The 18752-nt window shown below is 31.9% G+C and overlaps 2 protein-coding genes across 2 annotated transcripts; one reads left to right on the forward strand and one right to left on the reverse strand.

The window, feature by feature from the left end:
- Positions 1-286: 286 nt before the first annotated feature.
- On the reverse strand, positions 287-7370 carry LOC106720035 (sulfhydryl oxidase 1). The gene is made up of 2 exons (XM_014514587.2): positions 5448-7370; positions 287-343 (listed from the first exon to the last, which is right to left on the reverse strand). The coding sequence occupies exons 1-2, from the start codon at positions 7142-7144 to the stop codon at positions 331-333; spliced, it is 1710 nt and encodes a 569-aa protein (XP_014370073.2). The 5' UTR covers positions 7145-7370; the 3' UTR covers positions 287-330.
- A 655-nt stretch (positions 7371-8025) lies between these two features.
- On the forward strand, positions 8026-17737 carry LOC106719765 (solute carrier family 15 member 1). The gene is made up of 15 exons (XM_014514207.2): positions 8026-8107; positions 8336-8477; positions 8786-8872; positions 9096-9180; positions 9989-10178; positions 10482-10564; positions 11451-11630; positions 11963-12199; positions 12671-12916; positions 13520-13623; positions 14218-14364; positions 15474-15717; positions 16008-16115; positions 16513-16656; positions 17582-17737. The coding sequence occupies exons 1-15, from the start codon at positions 8026-8028 to the stop codon at positions 17735-17737; spliced, it is 2235 nt and encodes a 744-aa protein (XP_014369693.2).
- The last annotated feature ends 1015 nt before the right edge of the window (positions 17738-18752 follow it).

Below are 18752 nucleotides of genomic sequence, written 5' to 3' on the forward strand. Positions count from 1 at the left end.
TATTTCTGGGTCAGTTCTAATGGTTATCATTGGTTTCTGCAATTGAGAGTAAATTAAAAGAAAAACATTATAACAAAGTTTTTATTAAAGTATGAATGTAATTGTAAATATGGCGTTTTCTATTACAATTTAGGTAAACAAACTACATTTTGACCTTAAACATTACAATGATGAGATCGACTACATCAATATTCTTTATTAAAATTTGTCTGTAATATTTGTTGTATTGATATTTAATTGCGAAGTCGTTCAGTCTAATTCAGTATGAATTAAAACTGATTTTTTCATCACCGGGCTTCATACTTGTTCAATTTCGCGAAGAAGTAATCTTTACGCCATGTACCTGAAAACAGAAATCACATTATATTCTAGAGTCATTTCATTTCGAATATATTTTCAATAATTGTTTTTTTTAAATTAACAGCCGTATTCTGTAATAAAACCCCACATTTAGTATAATTTTATATACCTAACTTAATTATATATTTATTATTAAAATAAAGCAAAAAGATATACAAAATTTGAAGATAAAAAATGAAACTGAAGTCTGTTAAGTAAACTCGAAAAGTTTGAGCGAAGCGTAAAAAAGCAAAGCCTGTGAGTTAAGAAGCAGGTATTTTGCGCGGTAACCGCGAGTCTACTGTATGTATATGTACGTGTACAAAACGTACAGAATGAGAACCATGACTATTTTGATATACATGTGTTCAGGCAATGAAAACTTACGTTTAGATTAAGTAACTTGTTTACAAATATTAGCATAGTTTAATGAGATAAAACAAAGGTTACTTTATCTGATCATAATAAAAAATGGATATGAAATTTTGTGACCGAAACACGCAAATTACGGTATTTTATATTTTAGTACTACATCAGAACTTTACACTTCAATTTAACTAAAAAAAAAAAACATTATAGTATTAAAACTAGAATTGTTACTGAAACTAAAAGTAATCAATAAATGTAAAACTATTGAACACGATTTTCTCTTGGAATTACAATAAGGTAAAATATATTCTACGAATAATACTTTAAACTTCTGCTTAACTAAAATAACTGTTATTTATTGTTCAATGTAATTTTAACTAAATAAAGACATGGTGTTTATTTACTTACATAAATATGAAGCTAACAAAAATGCTGAAATAAACAATTAGCTAATTTAAATAATTATTTTTAAAACTTAAACAATTAATGTTAACTGTAATTATAAAAAATAAATTGCTTTGGAATTCCGTCACCATAAATTAATACGAATTTCAACTAACCTTACCCTATAAATAGAGACGATTTCATCCCCAGCCAGAGAATCATACTGCAATAATACGCTGCATATTATTTTTAATAACATTTTAAATCTAATTATTAAAACATTCAACAATTTTGATGATATAATTTAATACTATTTCTAAATAAAAAATCATTATACTGTTCTTAAAAAAGGTGATTCTCAATTCTTTAAAAATATCACTTATTGTATGATCAATGAAAGCAAAGCTAAAACTAAAATATATTTCGTATATCACTATGTAAATATTTTAATGGAAGAAGCATATACGATTATTTTAATCTAGATGTAGGAAGGTATGTATGCAATATATATTTATTTCACTACCTACATTACCAGGAAGTTTATTGTTGTGATTTTTTTAACATATATGTAAGTTAAAGCCCTCTATTTACTAACTTAAATAGACAAAAAGTTCACTAAATCCACCAAACGTTACGTTAAATATTAATACAACAATATTAATTTTATTCAACAACTTTTGGTTCTACATACTAAAGATTTACAATTTTATTAAATTTTTATTCTACATTAAATGTAATATAAAATGAAATAAATAAATTATTAGAATTAACACAATCATAAGATTCAATAATTATTTTAACTATCGTATTAAATAAACGTTAACACATACTTGTAGCACACAGTCGCGAAAATAAGATATAAAGCAACGAGTATAGCACTATCCAAACTTAATGGCGATTCGCAATTTCATACATTCAGTTTCGCTCATTTTCCTCTGCATACAGTAGTGGGCTTACCTGGTACCCATTTCTAGGTAGATGGAAAGACGCATCGCAACTAACCACGAGTCGCAAAAAAGTTTGAATCTTGTAATAACGTAGGTTACACTATACAACGAAATGTACCAAATCCATAAGGATTTCATATCAAATTTAACATCGCTTCGGTTTAAGGTTCGCTTTCGCAGCTGTGTGCAACTGGCGTAAAGTAACAATGGGTCGTTAATTTGTTTGGATTGTCCAAATGAAGACACTGACGTCGCATTATACTCCAAGAAATATAAACACGCGTGTTATAACGTAAGTAAATTCTTTGAAACCAAATGGGGTAAAGAAAGAACTTGATATTAATTTTTGTGTAAACTAGTAACTATTTATCACAAAAATGCACAAAAGCACTAATTTAATATTTATTTCAAATAATTTTCTAGAATTTAGCATTACCGAATAAGTTTTTAAACGTACTGTACCTATAAAACAAATGTGATGATGCATTTTTAATATTAATAAATTCCTAAGAATAATTATGATCAGTTATGAAGGGACATGCATTAGGAATGGACTGATCAGCTTTGTAAAAATGACCATGATAAAGTGATCACCCCCGGCAACATCATAAACACTAGTCAATAATGGGAAATTAATAGCAACAATATTGTTGAAAAACTAAGTAAAAAAAATCTTTTCGTATGTTGCACAAGAATATGTTTTCCTTCTAACTTGAATAGCCATGTTTGCACAATTCCACTGGACTTAGCTTCAGTAATACTAGAACTATAAAAGATTTCATAAATATATCAAATGTATATAAAATACAAAGTATTTGTTTTTCCTCAAATTACATCAAACAACTTTGTGTGACCATAAAATCTGCTTATTAAGAATATTAACATTGATTTATTGAAATATATGCTGTTCCAAATAAATAACAAAACAAAAAAAAATCCTTAAATTTTTTGTAATATTTTGTTATTTAATAGTATATTGAAACATTAATACTTAATCAAGTACACTTGACATTATCTTGATTTGGAACAGCATAATCATAAAAAAGTCGGCTTTCCTTCTCAAATCTGTACCATGTTCAAAAATAGTCAAACATGTTGCACACTTAATATTTATATCAAAAAATAGATTGGTACTTTTGTTTCTAATATTATTTTCCTAATATACTTATATATAATATTGCTTATAAACATGCATAGACTAATTTTTCATTGGCGACTTGATCGGGTTAATTTATGAAAAGTTAATACTGAGATCATATTTTAAATTCAATTTCCATTTTTTACTAATTCATGACTTATCTCTAAGTATTTATTCAATTTTAATATAATCCTAAAGGCACTGTTTCATGTGTAAATCTTTAAAGGGATCTTTATTTTTATAGACATCACATGTGTTTGGATTTCATAAAAAATTGACAAGAAATTACAAATAATTGATCTATTTGATATTGATAGAATAATAATAGATGGAATAAAAATATAACTACAATGGCAGTTGGCAATATATCACATTGTGAGAACTCTATAGGTACACTTTGTAAATAGAGATTAGTATTATTTTCTAAAATCATAAAATGCTCTATTGGTTGTATTTTTGAAGTCAGTTACGAAGGCACTTCAACACATAGGAACCGTAACTATTTTTTTAGGTTATATTTATCTAATATATAAAATTCTCGTGTCACAGTTTTCGTCACCGTACTCCTCCGAAACGGCTTGACCGATTCTCATGAAATTTTGTGAGCATATTCAGTAGGTCTGAGAATCGGCCAACATCTATTTTTCTATCTATCAAAAGTCAATCATCTATCATCAAAACATCTATAAAAAGTCAGAATAAAGTGTTCTTCAACTTGTAAAATTACTTTCGTTGTTTTAATTTTGTAAATGACTATATGTCTAAATATTACCACTAAAGTAGGCATGCATGAAGGCACGAATTCTTGAATCTCCGATGTGTTATTTAGAATTACGATTTATGCTGGAGAAATTAAAAATTGTTGAAAATTAAAGTTAAAACCGATGAACTTCTTAACAACATGTATCTTAATTTTAACTTTAGCTTAAGCTAGATGACCAAGTCGTCAATATTAAATCAGTCTATGCAAAATAATGTCTTCGTAATTGTGAAATTCCACTACCAAAACACTTGCATTAACACTCCTGTTCTATCTTTTCCTTAACATGTATAACATAATGTTTTATTATAAGTGTGTTAACAGTGGAAATCCACAGTTACACCTATTTAACACTTTATATTTTGCTATATATTACGTCCCTCTAATACATACAAAAGAAAATAACTATAAAATAAATGCCTATGCAATAGTTACTATTAATACAAATTTACACCTAAATAGCATAATTTTTACCTTTAATGTATTTTTTATAATGGAATTAAATTATATTATTTGTATATTATCTATATTATAGCTTTTTTAAATAGTAGTTATTGCTTTTGTTTCATTTCACTAAACTTTACACCAAAATTATTTTGAATACTCTATTGTAATATATCATAATAATGGATTTGGCAGTATTAGGACAGGAACTTATTTAGTTAATTCCTCATGGCAAGTAGAGTGTTGTTGGAGATATTTATTTTTAAACATCGTCAATACTTCAAATGTTTGTGATTTTTGTGACTTAACATTTAGCACATCTAAATGCTTTTAAACTGTGAAATACAGACTCTGTGCTGTAGTTTGATGTACCAATTTTATGTATGGATATAATTAGATTGTGTAAAAAATTATCTAACCTTAGCAAGAGACATAAATACTACAATAATGCAATAAATCATGGAAGAGCAGAGGAAAAGTAGACACAAAAGTTTAAAATTGTTATCATAAGACTAGATTGAATAACGGATAGATTATTTTGTTATCACGAACATTTAGATTGTTATGAAAAACAATTCTTCAACTGTTGTGACAATTATTATTGTCAACATCAGAATTATTAGCAAGTGATTTACCTTGGTATTTAATTCTCACTATTATGTTGAAGTATCTACATCCCCAAACTATTTTGGACAAATGAACTGTTACCTCAGACCCCCAGAAGAAGACAGAGTGAGAATTAGCAATGCTTCAAGTTCGATATCAACCCCAAGGGGTCGGTTTCGACCCCTTTGGTATCCCTGATCTACATAATGTAAAAAGTATATGAAATCACACACTACATGTTAAAAATATGCAACATAATGCAATGATCTTGTTATAAAAATTTTGCTCACTAGATAATAGTTGTGCCCATGTAAATGAAATATTAGCAGAGTACCCAATGTATTATTTATACGTAAATTAAATTTTAGCCCATCCATGCTTGTAGTGACGTTTCCTGTGGAAACGCTTAGAAATGAAGAATTTAACAACTAAAATAAGAATAGTAAAAGATAATAAGTACAGGAGGCTTAACATTCCAATATCCAAGTCGGAGAATGGGCTCACTGCCGATGCGCTGGATCTTGCAATCCGTTGACCCTCTTGTATATTATCTGCTCCATATACCCTCTGCAAATACTCATAAACAGCAGGTAAATTCCAAGCACCTCTTGAAAGCCTGCACTCGGGACATTTTAATGTACTTGGATATTGAATTTTCGGATGTTCTGGATCTTCAGTTAGATCACCAGCTAATCTTAAATTAACTTCATTATGAGAAATCCACAGCCAAAGTATTGCTTTATCATTTTCTTTTACATTAAAAAGTCGATTCCTTGTTGCCATTGCTTGGAAGTGCTCAGCACATTCAGTGCAGCCGAAGAAGTATTTCACATAGCCATGCATAGCTGTTAAAACGTTAGGACCTTGGACTCCCGGTTTGTTTGCCGCATTCACTGTCAGAGTGTGAAATAATGTCCAAAGTCCACATGTGTAGCCTCGGTATTTAGGCTGGCTTCCTTTGCACCCAATATAATCCAAATCTGTAGAGTATACAGGTGCATGTGTATTTTCTAGTCTTTTAACCAAATCATACACCTCACTGCCGCCCCATTCACTTTTTGTTCGAAGAGTTTTGGCTAAATCCTCAGTGTAACTTTTAAGATTGCCTTTGAACGGAAATGCAACTAAGAGTATATCCAAAAAGTTTAAGAGAGCTTGTAGTTCTTCTGCCTTCAAAGTCTTATGTCTCGTTATTTCAGTGTGGAATATTGTCTTTAGAGTTTTTTCTAAGTCACTATAGTAAACTACATCAGAATTAGATCGTTTCAGTTTCTCTTCAGAATTAGAGTACAAATTATTGTCCTTTATATCAATATCTGACACTGGGAATGCATAGTTTTTAGATCTCAAGAAAGTATTTATAGCTTTTAGTAAATTTAATTTTGTTGGAAGTTTTGGAGTTAATGGAGTAGGTTCTAATGTAGCTCTTACAGCAACAAGACCTGGGAAGTGAGTAACACCTGCTATGTTTGCCAGTTCACAATTATCAAAGACTCTTTTAACTCTAACTTTCTTGTAGGAAGATATGTCCAAGGCAAGTTCTGAGCCTATAGTAGAGTTTGCATTTTCAAATACAAGGAATGTGTAGATCACATCATTTGGCACATCACTTAGTGCAGAAGCGTATGTGGCATAAGATGCAATTCCAAGTGGTGGGGCAAATGCTAAACGTCCCATACTTTGCTCTGATTGCAGTTTGACAATAAGTTGTGATTTTAACTTTTCAGCTGAATCTGTGGATTCAAAACGTTCACCCACATTTGCATTTCCTTTAACATAATTCTCGTGTAAGTATCTAAACGATGGGTATGCCATTATTTCAAATTGTCTGCATATTTCATTATTTTCATCAACAGAACAATCTAAAACAGCTAATTGTATAACATTCTTCCATGACACTATATCTGCAGCGAAACTCTTAAATTTCGGAGCAAAAGCTCTGCAGTGTCCGCAGTAACTATTATAAAATTCCACGAGTAATGAATGTTTTTGACCATAAACTCTTCTATCAAAATTTTTTCGTGTTAATATAATAACATGGTCCGACTTACTATACAAGCCCTGTTCATCAACATCTCCATTGTCAGATATGACTGCACTTTTCACTGGATCATTAAGAATTATGATATACAGTAAAAGTAAAAGCAAACGCTTCATTGTTTTTATTTCCCGGACAAAACATGCACCGAAAGGCGACGCGGTTTTTAAAGAGGCGGAATACACCTACAAACAGTGAAACACGACTGGCTTTAATAGATTAATTTAAACTTTTACTTTATTATGCATTCAAATACGTCACAACGAATCGTAAGTAGTAATGGTAACTGCCTAAAAATTTACATGGTTTCGTTTCGCAATCAATAATCACTTGCGTTGATGTCTATAAACTGTCAACATGACAGTTAATGTCAGAAATTTACTGTCAAACGTCTGAAAACCTTAATTTTTTAAAAGAAATGTGCTACACATAGTCGCAAAAGTAAATAGATATTTTAGTAAGTAGTAAATAAAAAATATAATGAATATAAGACAAATAAAAAAACTTATCTACTTCTAACTACTTTCACTTTTATTTTAAATGATAAGTCAGAATTTTTTTTTAATTTCTGTAGTGACAACACTTTCAACTCATATCAGCCCGCCACGCCAGCCCGCGAAATTTAAAGATTGATATAACTTTGGATTAAACGCAAGATGTTTTAAGAATCATTAAAATAAAATTATGGCTTCAAAATTGACATCTGAAACTAAATTATAGAACTTTGCCCGGCACTTGCGTACTGAAAAATTAAAGGATAAAAACATTCGGTAGTCCACACGCATTTGTGGAACTTGGCATTTTGCCGAAACTTATAGTGCAGTAAAAAGAAAGGATATTTTTTTGTATATATTTAAGAAGGTTTTGAATTTCACGTGCATTTTATGAAACAATCATTTGACACTAATCATTTTGATGTCATACTCTTTAGCAACAGTCACATTTAAATATCTTATTTTTGTTTTTTTTTTACATTAATCGATTATAAAGATTGGTGATTATGTTCCACAGCCATCCTACATCAATATTTTGTATAATTGCTACAGAATTCTGCGAAAGATTTTCTTTCTGTGGACTCAGGAGTAAGTTGGTTTAAAACTGTCACAGGTTTGATGAATCACTTGTTATATAGTAATTCTCTGTTCACAGTTCCGTTTTATCTCGTTCTTCAACATGTTTTTTTTTTCTTTATTAATCAATGTAATATTTTTGACTCGATTCATGTTTTTTTTGAATGAGCAAGTTTGAGTAAATGGTATTATGTATTATAATAACGAAACAAAGAGCTAGTTCATTATCATTTTTTACAGCTATATTGTCACTATATTTGAGAAATGTATTGTGTCTGCATGAGAATGCTGCTACCGTAGTGTATCATATATTTATAATGATGTGCTATACAATGCCGTTGATGGGTGCAATTTTAGCTGATAATTTTATAGGACGATACAGGTATGAAGATTGTTTCTTTTATTATTATTTTATTTATAAAATATTTTAAATCCCACTCAAAATCATGTTCTCACTTAATTCTCAATCAAAAAATCAATATAACAACACAATTACAAAACAACATACACAATTAAAAAATCGCGATTTTTTAATTGTGTATGTTGTAATTTCATACTACAAAATAGTTTTCAATCCACGATCTGAGTTCGTCCTCACCAAAGCTCTAATCATGAAAAAAATATATTGCCTCATCGAGGCTTAACTAAAGAATTATTAAAAAAGTGTATGACATGATTTATATGTTTCAGAGTAATTTTATATTTCTCAATAATATATTTGATTGGAACAATTTTGACATGTTTCTCTGCCATACCACCGTTAATGTTACCAGCTACGTAAGTTCTACAACATTTTCATTTAAGATTTTAATTTCTTTTTTATTCTTGCCACCACGGAAAACTACAATTTAAATCTGGTCAGATATAATATCGACTATTGATATAGTAATTACAACAGTCTGTAATGGTCATGTTTATATTCTGCGTTAAATTTATATATATTCTATACGGGCCTGCCATAAATTTTATCAGGGTTTTGTCAAGCAATTTTATATTTTAGGTATACTTCAATGATCGGCCTAGCATTAATCGCTACTGGAACTGGGGGCATTAAACCTTGCGTGGCAGCGTTTGGGGGTGATCAGGTGTGTTAATATTTAAACGTTGTATACGGCCTTCTTCATATTAGGAGAATATTATTTAAATTTTACTAATATTTTTTGTAATTACTCCACCAAGTTTTAAGCTATGATGTAATTCACGGGTATAGTCGATTGGCGGAATTCGAACATATGACCTCATAAGTCAAGTTATTTAATCATACTACGATGAGATGGATGAATATATATACAGGAGTTGTAACGGAAATATCAAAGCAGGAAATCCATACTACAAAGATTAGACATTATAACATGTTGAAACATATCTCACATCATATGCTGGATGCATCATACGCACAAAGGTGAATTAGAGCGACTAGTCCAGTGTAAATAATGCTGATTGGTCTTTAGTCTCTATGATGGAAATCTCACCCACATGCACATGTGGATTTGCATTCACGGATTAAAATGTTTTAATTTGTTTTAATGTCTGTAGGACGTTCTATTAACAGTTGGTCGGTTTGTAGTTCTAGAACTAGTATATACTTAAGAATATTATAAAATGTATATGTGTTGGAAGTAAAGGAATCTGTAACGCAACCTGCTTGCAAAAATTTTATACTAGAAAGAGGCAAACGAACGCATGCGAACGCGAAGCACGTCACTCGAAGCTAATGACGAGCCCTTATAAAATTTGAATCTAATTATATATCCAATCATGGTTTGTCCAGCCAGCCCATTGTAATCTAAGAGCTTATCGGTTCACATTCACTATATCTGATCAATGTTCTACGTTAAACCATTGAAATTTGTCGTTCAATGAAGTAAGTGATCAGTAAGATTTCGCTTACAGTTTCGTTTACCTGAGGACAATCAGAGGCTGCAAAGTTTCTTCTCGACGTTCTACTGTACTGTGAACCTTGGTGGCTTCATGGGCATGGTGGTGACACCAGCGCTGCGTCGTAGTGTCATGTGCTTCGGCGATGACGCCTGCTATGCCCTCGGCTTTGGATTCCCTGCACTTCTAGTCCTTGTATCTATAAGTGAGAACGGTTTTTACTAAGTGTTATAATAAGCGAATATCTTATAGTTCACATAAATATTTTGCAATCATTATTATAATTAGGATCCCCTGTCCTATGTGACCTAATGATGTTATTATGAGTTTTTTAAGGAAAAATGAAGCAGTCAAGTACTTACTCGGATCGGCTCTTTTTAGCCGACTTCAAAAAGAAGGAGGTTATCAATTCGACTGTATTTTTTTTTTAGTCCGCATCTACCGTTGTGCGATATCAAAACTGGTTTATTATTATTATGTATACATTTTACAATCGCTATCTTTTCAGTTATATTTATCGCTGGAAAACCTTGGTACAGAATAAAACAGCCTCGCGAAAATGTTACATTAAAATTTGCAGCATGTGCGTGGGTAAGTTGTATTGTTTTTTTTTAATTAATTTTAGGCTATTATTAGGCTTTTATTTGACCTTTCGTTATTTTTATCCAACTGAACCGAAGGTGCCAGTGACCGCCATTATTTGTTGTGGGTATTTTTTTTTCTTGTAATAAAAACTATAACTATCATGTATAAAAATATGTGCCCAAAATTGAAGCCAGGCAATTTGTTATCAATTAATACAAGCCTGGTGCATTTTAGTGTTGGCACGCTGCCAAATGTGAAAGACGAAACTTTAACAGCAAATAAAAAGTTTATTCTATAGCACCTGCTACCATTCTTACTTGCATTTTATCGATTTTAGATTTAGGTCTAAATATAAATTGGTATCCTCATACCTATCAAAATATTTTTTTTTCTTCTCTAATTTTAAATTTTTGACGTAAAGCAAAAACTTAAGGAATATCTTTAATAAACATGCGATTTGATTAAGGAATTTACTTGAAGTTGACTATAATTTGAAGTTATGATGTATTGCTGTTATTATTTGCTGCTTTTCTAAACCAACAACATGGGACGATGAAGAAGAGAAAAGTTCTTCAAGTAAACACTACTATAGAGTATAAATTCGCTAGCTGTGACTAAATAAATGCCTAAACTGTGTTTTTTAGTTTTTTTAATAAGTTAATTATTAGTAATTTAGTTCATTTAATAAGTTTTGATTATGCAAAATCATGCAACCAGAGAGGGACTTAACGAAACATTTGAATCATTTTATAATAAAAGTTGCCATAGAACTTATTTTCTATTGATATCTATTTAATTTATTCTTTGACTTTGTCTAGGCTGAATACACTGTGGTTATATTTTGTCAGCCGGTTTTAATTTGTAGTTGATGTTTTTCTTATTTTATTTGTAGTATGCGTGTAGAAAGCGATTGCGTCACGACCCTAATACAGATGGACCTCCCTTGGATCACTGGCTCGACTACTCAGCTGAAAAGTACGGTCAAAAACTGGTCTCCGATATGAAGGTGGTTTGCTCCATCTTGTATCTTTATCTGCCGGTACCAATTTTTTGGTCGCTTTTCGATCAACAGGTGATCATGAGTATTTTTCTAATTTTGAAAATTATTCTTTTTATATATAGAATTTCTTCGCCATTTTGTTAAAAATTAAACATGATAATCTTTTAAATTTATTCGATAAATTACCAAGACAAAAATGTATACCAGATAATTACCCCAAACCCGCTCAAAAAAAATTCTATTGTCTCACCTTTAAAAACGTACCTTTAGTGTTTTTAAATGCTTTCTTTTTCATCTCAGCCATGTAACGCCCACTGCTGGGCATAGGCCTCCAAAGATCGCCACGATGATCGGTCCTGTGCAACCCGCATCCAGGATTAAAATTCTTTCATGGTCATTATTAGGGTTCCCGCTGGACATTTCAAGCATCAAGACTACGCAGTGAAGTATTCGGTATGACGCTGATGCCGGATCAGTTGCAAGTGATGAATCCAGCTATGGTGTTGGTAATGATACCGGTGTGTTCCGGCGGAGTCTGGCCGATACTACCTGATCTGCCGCCATTACAGAAGATGTTTATTGGTGGTATGTTAGCTGCTATGGCATTCGTGTCCGCTGGGATATTACAAATTGGTATTGAGGTAAGATAGTGCCATAAATATATCTGTTTTATCATACAAGTTTTAAAAGCGACAAATTTTTATAATTAACGATTAATTATAATGATTATATAAATTATTGTACCAGTTATAAAATACCTACCTCAATATTATTTCTTTCAATTATCATGTTTTAAAGAAGAAAAATATTATAGAATATTTTGTAATTTCATATAATGAAAATACCAAGCAACGATCAGACAATAATTTTGCTGATTATTTCTTTTTAGTGTTTTAAACTTTTAGGGTTGATTGCTCATAATAAATCGATAGGCGTTTTAAAATGCTGATTACCTTTATAAGTTTACTAGTTTGTGCCCGCAATTTAAAAAGAGTGAAAAGTATCTCATGTGTTACTTGAAACTAAGATCTGTACTTGTGCCAAATTTCAATATTATATACTAACATCCATCCATCCATCTATCATTATCCTTCCAAAAAAATCCTTCCTAGCGTTCAACATTACAAGTACCAGGCCACGATCAAACTGGGTTGGTTGTTCTGAACACGCTGGGCTGCCCTGTTGAGATAGCGGTGCGCGGTGAAGGAATCGCCCCTGTGGAGACCCACGGAACTGCTCTCACCTCGCCCCTCCCGCACCGCAACCTCGGTCTGACAGCGACCTGCCCATATCACTGCGCTGGAAGAATTATAAAGCAACACGTGGTCAAAGCTGAGCTACACACCGTTGCTGGCATGGTATGTTCCACCATCAAACAGTTTTTCTTCATGTATGTCTTCGCAAATTGGTGTAACTCCAACTAAGTGGAAATCCATTCCACTGCCGCAACACTTGTACTGATATATGTTGTTGCCCTTTTTTTTAAAGAGAATGTGTGAACAATTATCATTGCGATTTAAACCCTAATTAAGCATAAGCTTTGCGAAAGATAGCGAATTCTGCTTACCTCAGTAAGATTAGAAATTCCGAGTTTAGTTTATTTAAAGAAACTATGGTTGCAGATTGCATTAGGTTAATGTGTTACTTCAAAAGTAGAATTGTTTAGGAAACATTAAAAAATTGTAAAGAAACTTAAGTTGATAAACGTTGTTACATTATTAACCAATGATAAGTACTTAAGTTTTCACGATGTTAACGTCTTATATTATATAAATGCAATAGGGAATTCGTGGAAAGTGAAACTTTCTGTTCTAGTGGTTGTAAATTTGTTACCAACCGAATTGCTTTTGATTCGATTCGACAACAAATTGTTAGCTTGTTAGTGGTAAGCTTTGTTCAGAACTATAGCTTTGGTCCAATTTGGGTATTGGCGTTTGAAGTTATTGTACAATTATTTTCAGTTTATGCCTGTGATTGTTGGTCAGAATTCTGACGATCAAATAAGATTATACTTCATGGATCCAAATAAATTCGGAAAGTCCTTAACGGGAAAACCGAAACTGAAGTGAGTATCCCAAATTTGACAAGGTAACTATCGCTCTTTCATATAACAGTAATTACTGACAGCTTTTATAGAGGAAGATATCATAAGACCTAAATATCTTGTTAGTTCAGGCCGCTTGAATAAGTTTTTTAATTTTATTTTTTATTTAAACTTTTATATTGGATAATCTAGCATTTATATATCTTAAGGTTTCTAAAGCGAATTTCCATCAACCCAACAATACTGGTTTCTCTCTTTTGTTTTCGATTTGACTGACGTGAACAAGTAATCTCTAAGCGTTCCTATTGACGTTTCTCTTCTTTCTTCTTTCTTCTGTTTCCCAAAACAGATAGAGGTGTGTAACATGCATACAAGATATTTGCAACCATGTAAATAGTATTGTACTCTTTTTTACACATGATGTGGTGCTTAACGCAGAAATAGAGGGCAAAAGGGTATCTTCGAATTGTAGTGGTGAGAATTTTATTATTTGCGGACGGATGTATCAGCGATATATTGCTGTTGCAAACAGCGCCACCTGTTTAGAATTTTCGGGTGGCGTTCAACGGATAGCAATTACTATGTGCTATAACCGTTTGAATTGTTCTTGTTCAGGGTTGTCTACGTGGGAGACACGGGACCAAATAAGAATGTCTCGATTACTGTGGAAACGGACAAAAGATTGAATGATATATACTACGTGTCCGATGCTCCAGTCGATCACATCGGTGAATCTGCCTATATGTGTCTACAGCCGGGGAAGTGAGTTATTCTTATACCGTAATTATAAAAACACCACACTAATAAAAGAGACACTCATTGAATAGATCACAATTGAAAATTTTCGCATGTCAGGAACAAAATGATCTCTTTTACCCGACGTGCCAAAATAAGCGCCGAGTTTTTATATGTTTTGAATCAACATATGTTTTAAATCCATAAATCTTCGAGAATATTTATTTTCCTTTACTCTTGAATTGCAAAAGGTAAATAAATTGCGTTACACCAGATAAGGAAATGAAGAAGAAAATTCTAGCGCTAACGTAAAATAAGATGAAAACGAATAGACGTCGACGAGTAAGTTAATATGCATGCTTCTGTTTATAAAAGCTTCTTTGAATTTTACAACTAAAAGTTCAGTTAGTTTAGATATAAAGATGAAGAAGTTATATGTCGAGAACTTAAATAATATTAAACGAGAGACATAGAAAGTTGTTAATATTATTAAAGAGCTTTGGGATTTAAATTTACTAAAATTTTACTTCAATTTAAGCTTCAACCGTCTAAGAGCGATGTTAAAATTGTGTAGTACGGTAAAGTGGATTAAGAAAATATTTACATGGCTTATTTATTATTAATGATTTGTTTCTTAGGAGATTTTCAAAGTCGTGTTCTTAATAAAAAAACGAATTATAGTTGTTGATTTTAGTCACACCTGAAGTTAAATAGTCATGTAGTAACGAAATGACTCGTGTCGACGATTTAAAGTTGTGTGTACAGAGCGCGGTACTCGTGACGCAACTATACAATTTTAGTTTCGACGATTTACGTTGCTTTGTGTACTAAGGACCTAACTGTGACACTAGTCTTTATACATATTGTTATCAGTCATATTAGCTTTGAGAAAAAAGATTTAACAATATTTAATACTGCAGTCGAAACACAAAGTGAAAGAAGCCTTTGTTATTCGATATTTCTTTGTTTTAGTTTGTTTTTAACTATTTTCCATAAAGTCTCATCATTACACAAACTAGTTACACGTTATTTTAAAAAATAAGATTCCTCCTGATTTCCTACAAATATTTAGAACTTCTTAAGGAAAATAGTAAAGTAATAGTAAAATATATTGATGATAATAATGTACTGTTTAGATTTAAATGGCACGCGTCTAGTGCAAGTGGTGAGTTATCTGGTTCTGGTGAGGGTTACGTTCGAGCTGGTGGTGTGTATGTTCTCTGTTTGCGAGAACGATTGGGACGATTGGATGCTGCAGTACTACATGCACCAAATCCACCGAATGAATTACACCTCGCGTGGATCGTACCACAATATCTCTTAGTCTCTATAGCGGAAATCATGTTTGCTGTCTCAGGATTGGAATTTTCCTTCACTCAGGTATTGTTGTTAATTTAATTTCTTTGTATAAATGAATCTAGATTAGCGAGAAATTTCTATAAGCGAGAGGCATTGTGAGGTCCATGCGAACGACCTCTATAAGTGGGAAACTCCGGTAAGAGAGAAATATCTACAGGCGAGAAAAACATCGCGGACTCTTGCATATCTAGATTCGACTGTGTAATATTTTGGCGAATATGATTTTTGATAGGAATAGAATTTCGTCGTTTACATGTTATACTTAGTTGGTAGTATTTTGTACTCTTGAACATTACGCATTTGTATTTTAGGCACCAAAAAGCATGAAAACAATAACAATAGCGGCGTGGTATGTTTCGGTGGCGTTCGGAAACTTGATCGTGATTTTGATTGCGCAGACAAAAATATTTGAATCTAGAGTAAGATTGGATTTTGCCTTTTTTATTATTGTAACAATTATAATAAAATGTGTTTATAAAGGGAATTTTGTGACGGAGAAATATGTTTTAAACAGACATGTTTTACCTAATTTGTTTTTAAAAGGAACAAAGGATAGACTTATATTAAGAAGAAATTGTGATAAGTGACATACAAAATTAACTTGTTTTGTAAATCTCTGTAAAATTAAGGTACTGTATTTCGGAAGGAATTCTTTAAGCAGTCATTACCTTCACGGCGCGGCGACTTCAACAGGTTCACGATACACGAACCACAGTTTGCAGTTGCCGTGCTGCGGCAACCTTTATTTGTTAAATGTCTGTTTTGACTACTTGAATCTATCAGTGTACGGCGGCATTAAAAATTGTGTTAATTTAGGCTTCGGAATTCTTTGTTTACGCCGCTGCCCTGGCGATTGCAATGTTAATATTCTGGCGCATGGCTCAAGGGTACAACGCGAGAGATATTGAAGTCGACGCATCGTCCACTGAAAGTCGTCCACTTCTCAGACATAAGTCAAGGGTGAGTACAGTAAAATAATTTTTAATTGAATTCCTACATTCTCACATACATCGTATAGCGAAGTGTCTTAGTGAATATTATAATTTGTCTGTAGAACAAGTTTTCGACCGAAGTTATTTCGTAGAAATGGCGAATAAGGGTCTTCAACTGTACATATTTGTCTATTTCACCAATATGTAAATAAATTGGAATTAGATAATAAAATATTCCAGTGCAATGCATTATTTTAGAGTTTGCATGAGTCATTGTAGCATTACAATGTTTATTTGCACCAACTGTCCGAGAAATTGGATTCTATAGAGGTCCGGTTATCAAATTGCAGAGTTGCGTTCGTTAGCAAACAGAGTACACTCTATAATTCAACATGACCTGTTTCCTCACATGTCAACCCGTATAGTACCAAATATCCCTGTAATTTTCAATTTAACAATAGCGTTGATTTTTTGTTTTTTGCGTAGTTATATTTAAAATTAGCATTTCTACTTTAGGCAAAATCACAAAGACAACACATTTAAGTTCTTAAGTCCTTTATGTTCTAAGTCTAATCCGTCTTAAGTATTGTAAATCTACACTTGAACAAGTCTATAAAACAACATTAATGAGACGACTAATCTTAATAATTTGTATTTTATAAATTACTTGAAGATAAATGTATTAATAAAATATCAAAAGTTCTCGCTCAGTGGGCCTAGTACCAATATTTGTGCTAATTGCTTTTGTATCGTCAACTTGATTTATATCGAAACTAGTATAGTGTGTATTTTTGGTGTACTTTACGACCGATAGCGGACGGCGGCGGCGCTGTACAAATGTTAATACAAATTTTATAGATGGCGATTGTCACAAATATTCTTGCTAGGTCCACGGTCTTTTTTCTGTATTTTCACGTATACCCTGAAAAGATATTAAAATATATATTGTACAGATAATCTCGGTGCATTCGTTGTCATCTACAAGTGCTCGGGCGTACGGGGTACGCGCACAAGATCGTCAGCCGAGTATGTGGCCGCCGCGTGCCGCCGTCCGCCTCGCCACGCCGAGCAGTGGCGACATGCGAGTCACCACTCTTGCGAAAGATTAAAGAATACATCTCTGCAATTGAAAACAGTAGAAATTATGCAACAAGCAATATTTATTGCAAACGCTAAAGTGCTCTGAAAACTTTTTGTCAAACCTTTTCTGTTTTACAAATTATTTGGCTAATGTATATAAGAATACGTTGGTCAAATTTAGTCCTATGATTGCCTACTACCTCAGCAGGTACAATATATATATATATATATATATATATATATATATATATATATTATAACCATATATATATATATTGTGGTTATAATAGACATGAAAGAAGGATTTCATGTTTATTCTAATGATAGAGATCGATGATAACAGTTTAAAATATATTGATATACAATTAATTTCCCGTAGCGACGAGACGGGGTCATGTAGACATTTCCTTCAAGAAGCATTTCGTAGCAATAGAGAATAAGCTCTTTGCTGCGAAAGCTTTTCTTTAAATAGACAATTAAAAATTACATCGGTTTAGTTGTTTTTGAGTTTTTAGCCAGAAGAATTATTTAATCATGATATTATTATAGATAAGTACTCATTGTTCATAACACTTTTACCTAAGTTACAACATCAATTAAAAGTATGTCTCAATAACAAAAACCGCGGCAACCTACCTTGGTACGTAGATACACCCACCACTTATTTTCGTTACAAAATACCAAACAATCTAAAACATTTAAGAACCCAATAGTCGATAAATAAAGAAATTAAATTACCAGTAATTTATTTTGCAGAAATGTTTTTAAATTAAATAATTTTGCTTTCGAATTTAAGTACTGATGTTTTATTAAATTTTTACAAATATAAAAATAGCACAAGCCCCATGAAAATTGTTAAAATAGTACCACACTATTCACGTCAATAAGTAATAGGTTATCAAGTTGATTGATTATATTGGTTAATGCGGGCAACTAAGTAAAATGTCATATACATAGGTAAATACGTTTCATTCGGTTGGTCGTATTACAAGTGTAAGTTTTATTTTAATATTGTTATGTCATATTGTAACAGTCGCTTGTAAT

This window comes from Papilio machaon, chromosome Z (genome assembly GCF_912999745.1).
Source record: "Papilio machaon chromosome Z, ilPapMach1.1, whole genome shotgun sequence".
NCBI lineage: Eukaryota > Metazoa > Arthropoda > Insecta > Lepidoptera > Papilionidae > Papilio > Papilio machaon.

Excerpts from the sequence above, each read along its gene's own strand:
- LOC106719765 (XM_014514207.2), top strand. The coding sequence starts at position 8,026 with ATGTTCCACAGCCATCCTACATCAATATTTTGTATAATTGCTACAGAA. Across the intron at positions 8,873-9,095 it reads CCGTTAATGTTACCAGCTAC|GTATACTTCAATGATCGGCC; the intron begins GTAAGTTCTACA and ends TTTATATTTTAG. Across the intron at positions 10,179-10,481 it reads TCTAGTCCTTGTATCTATAA|TTATATTTATCGCTGGAAAA; the intron begins GTGAGAACGGTT and ends CTATCTTTTCAG.
- LOC106720035 (XM_014514587.2), bottom strand. The coding sequence starts at position 7,144 with ATGAAGCGTTTGCTTTTACTTTTACTGTATATCATAATTCTTAATGAT.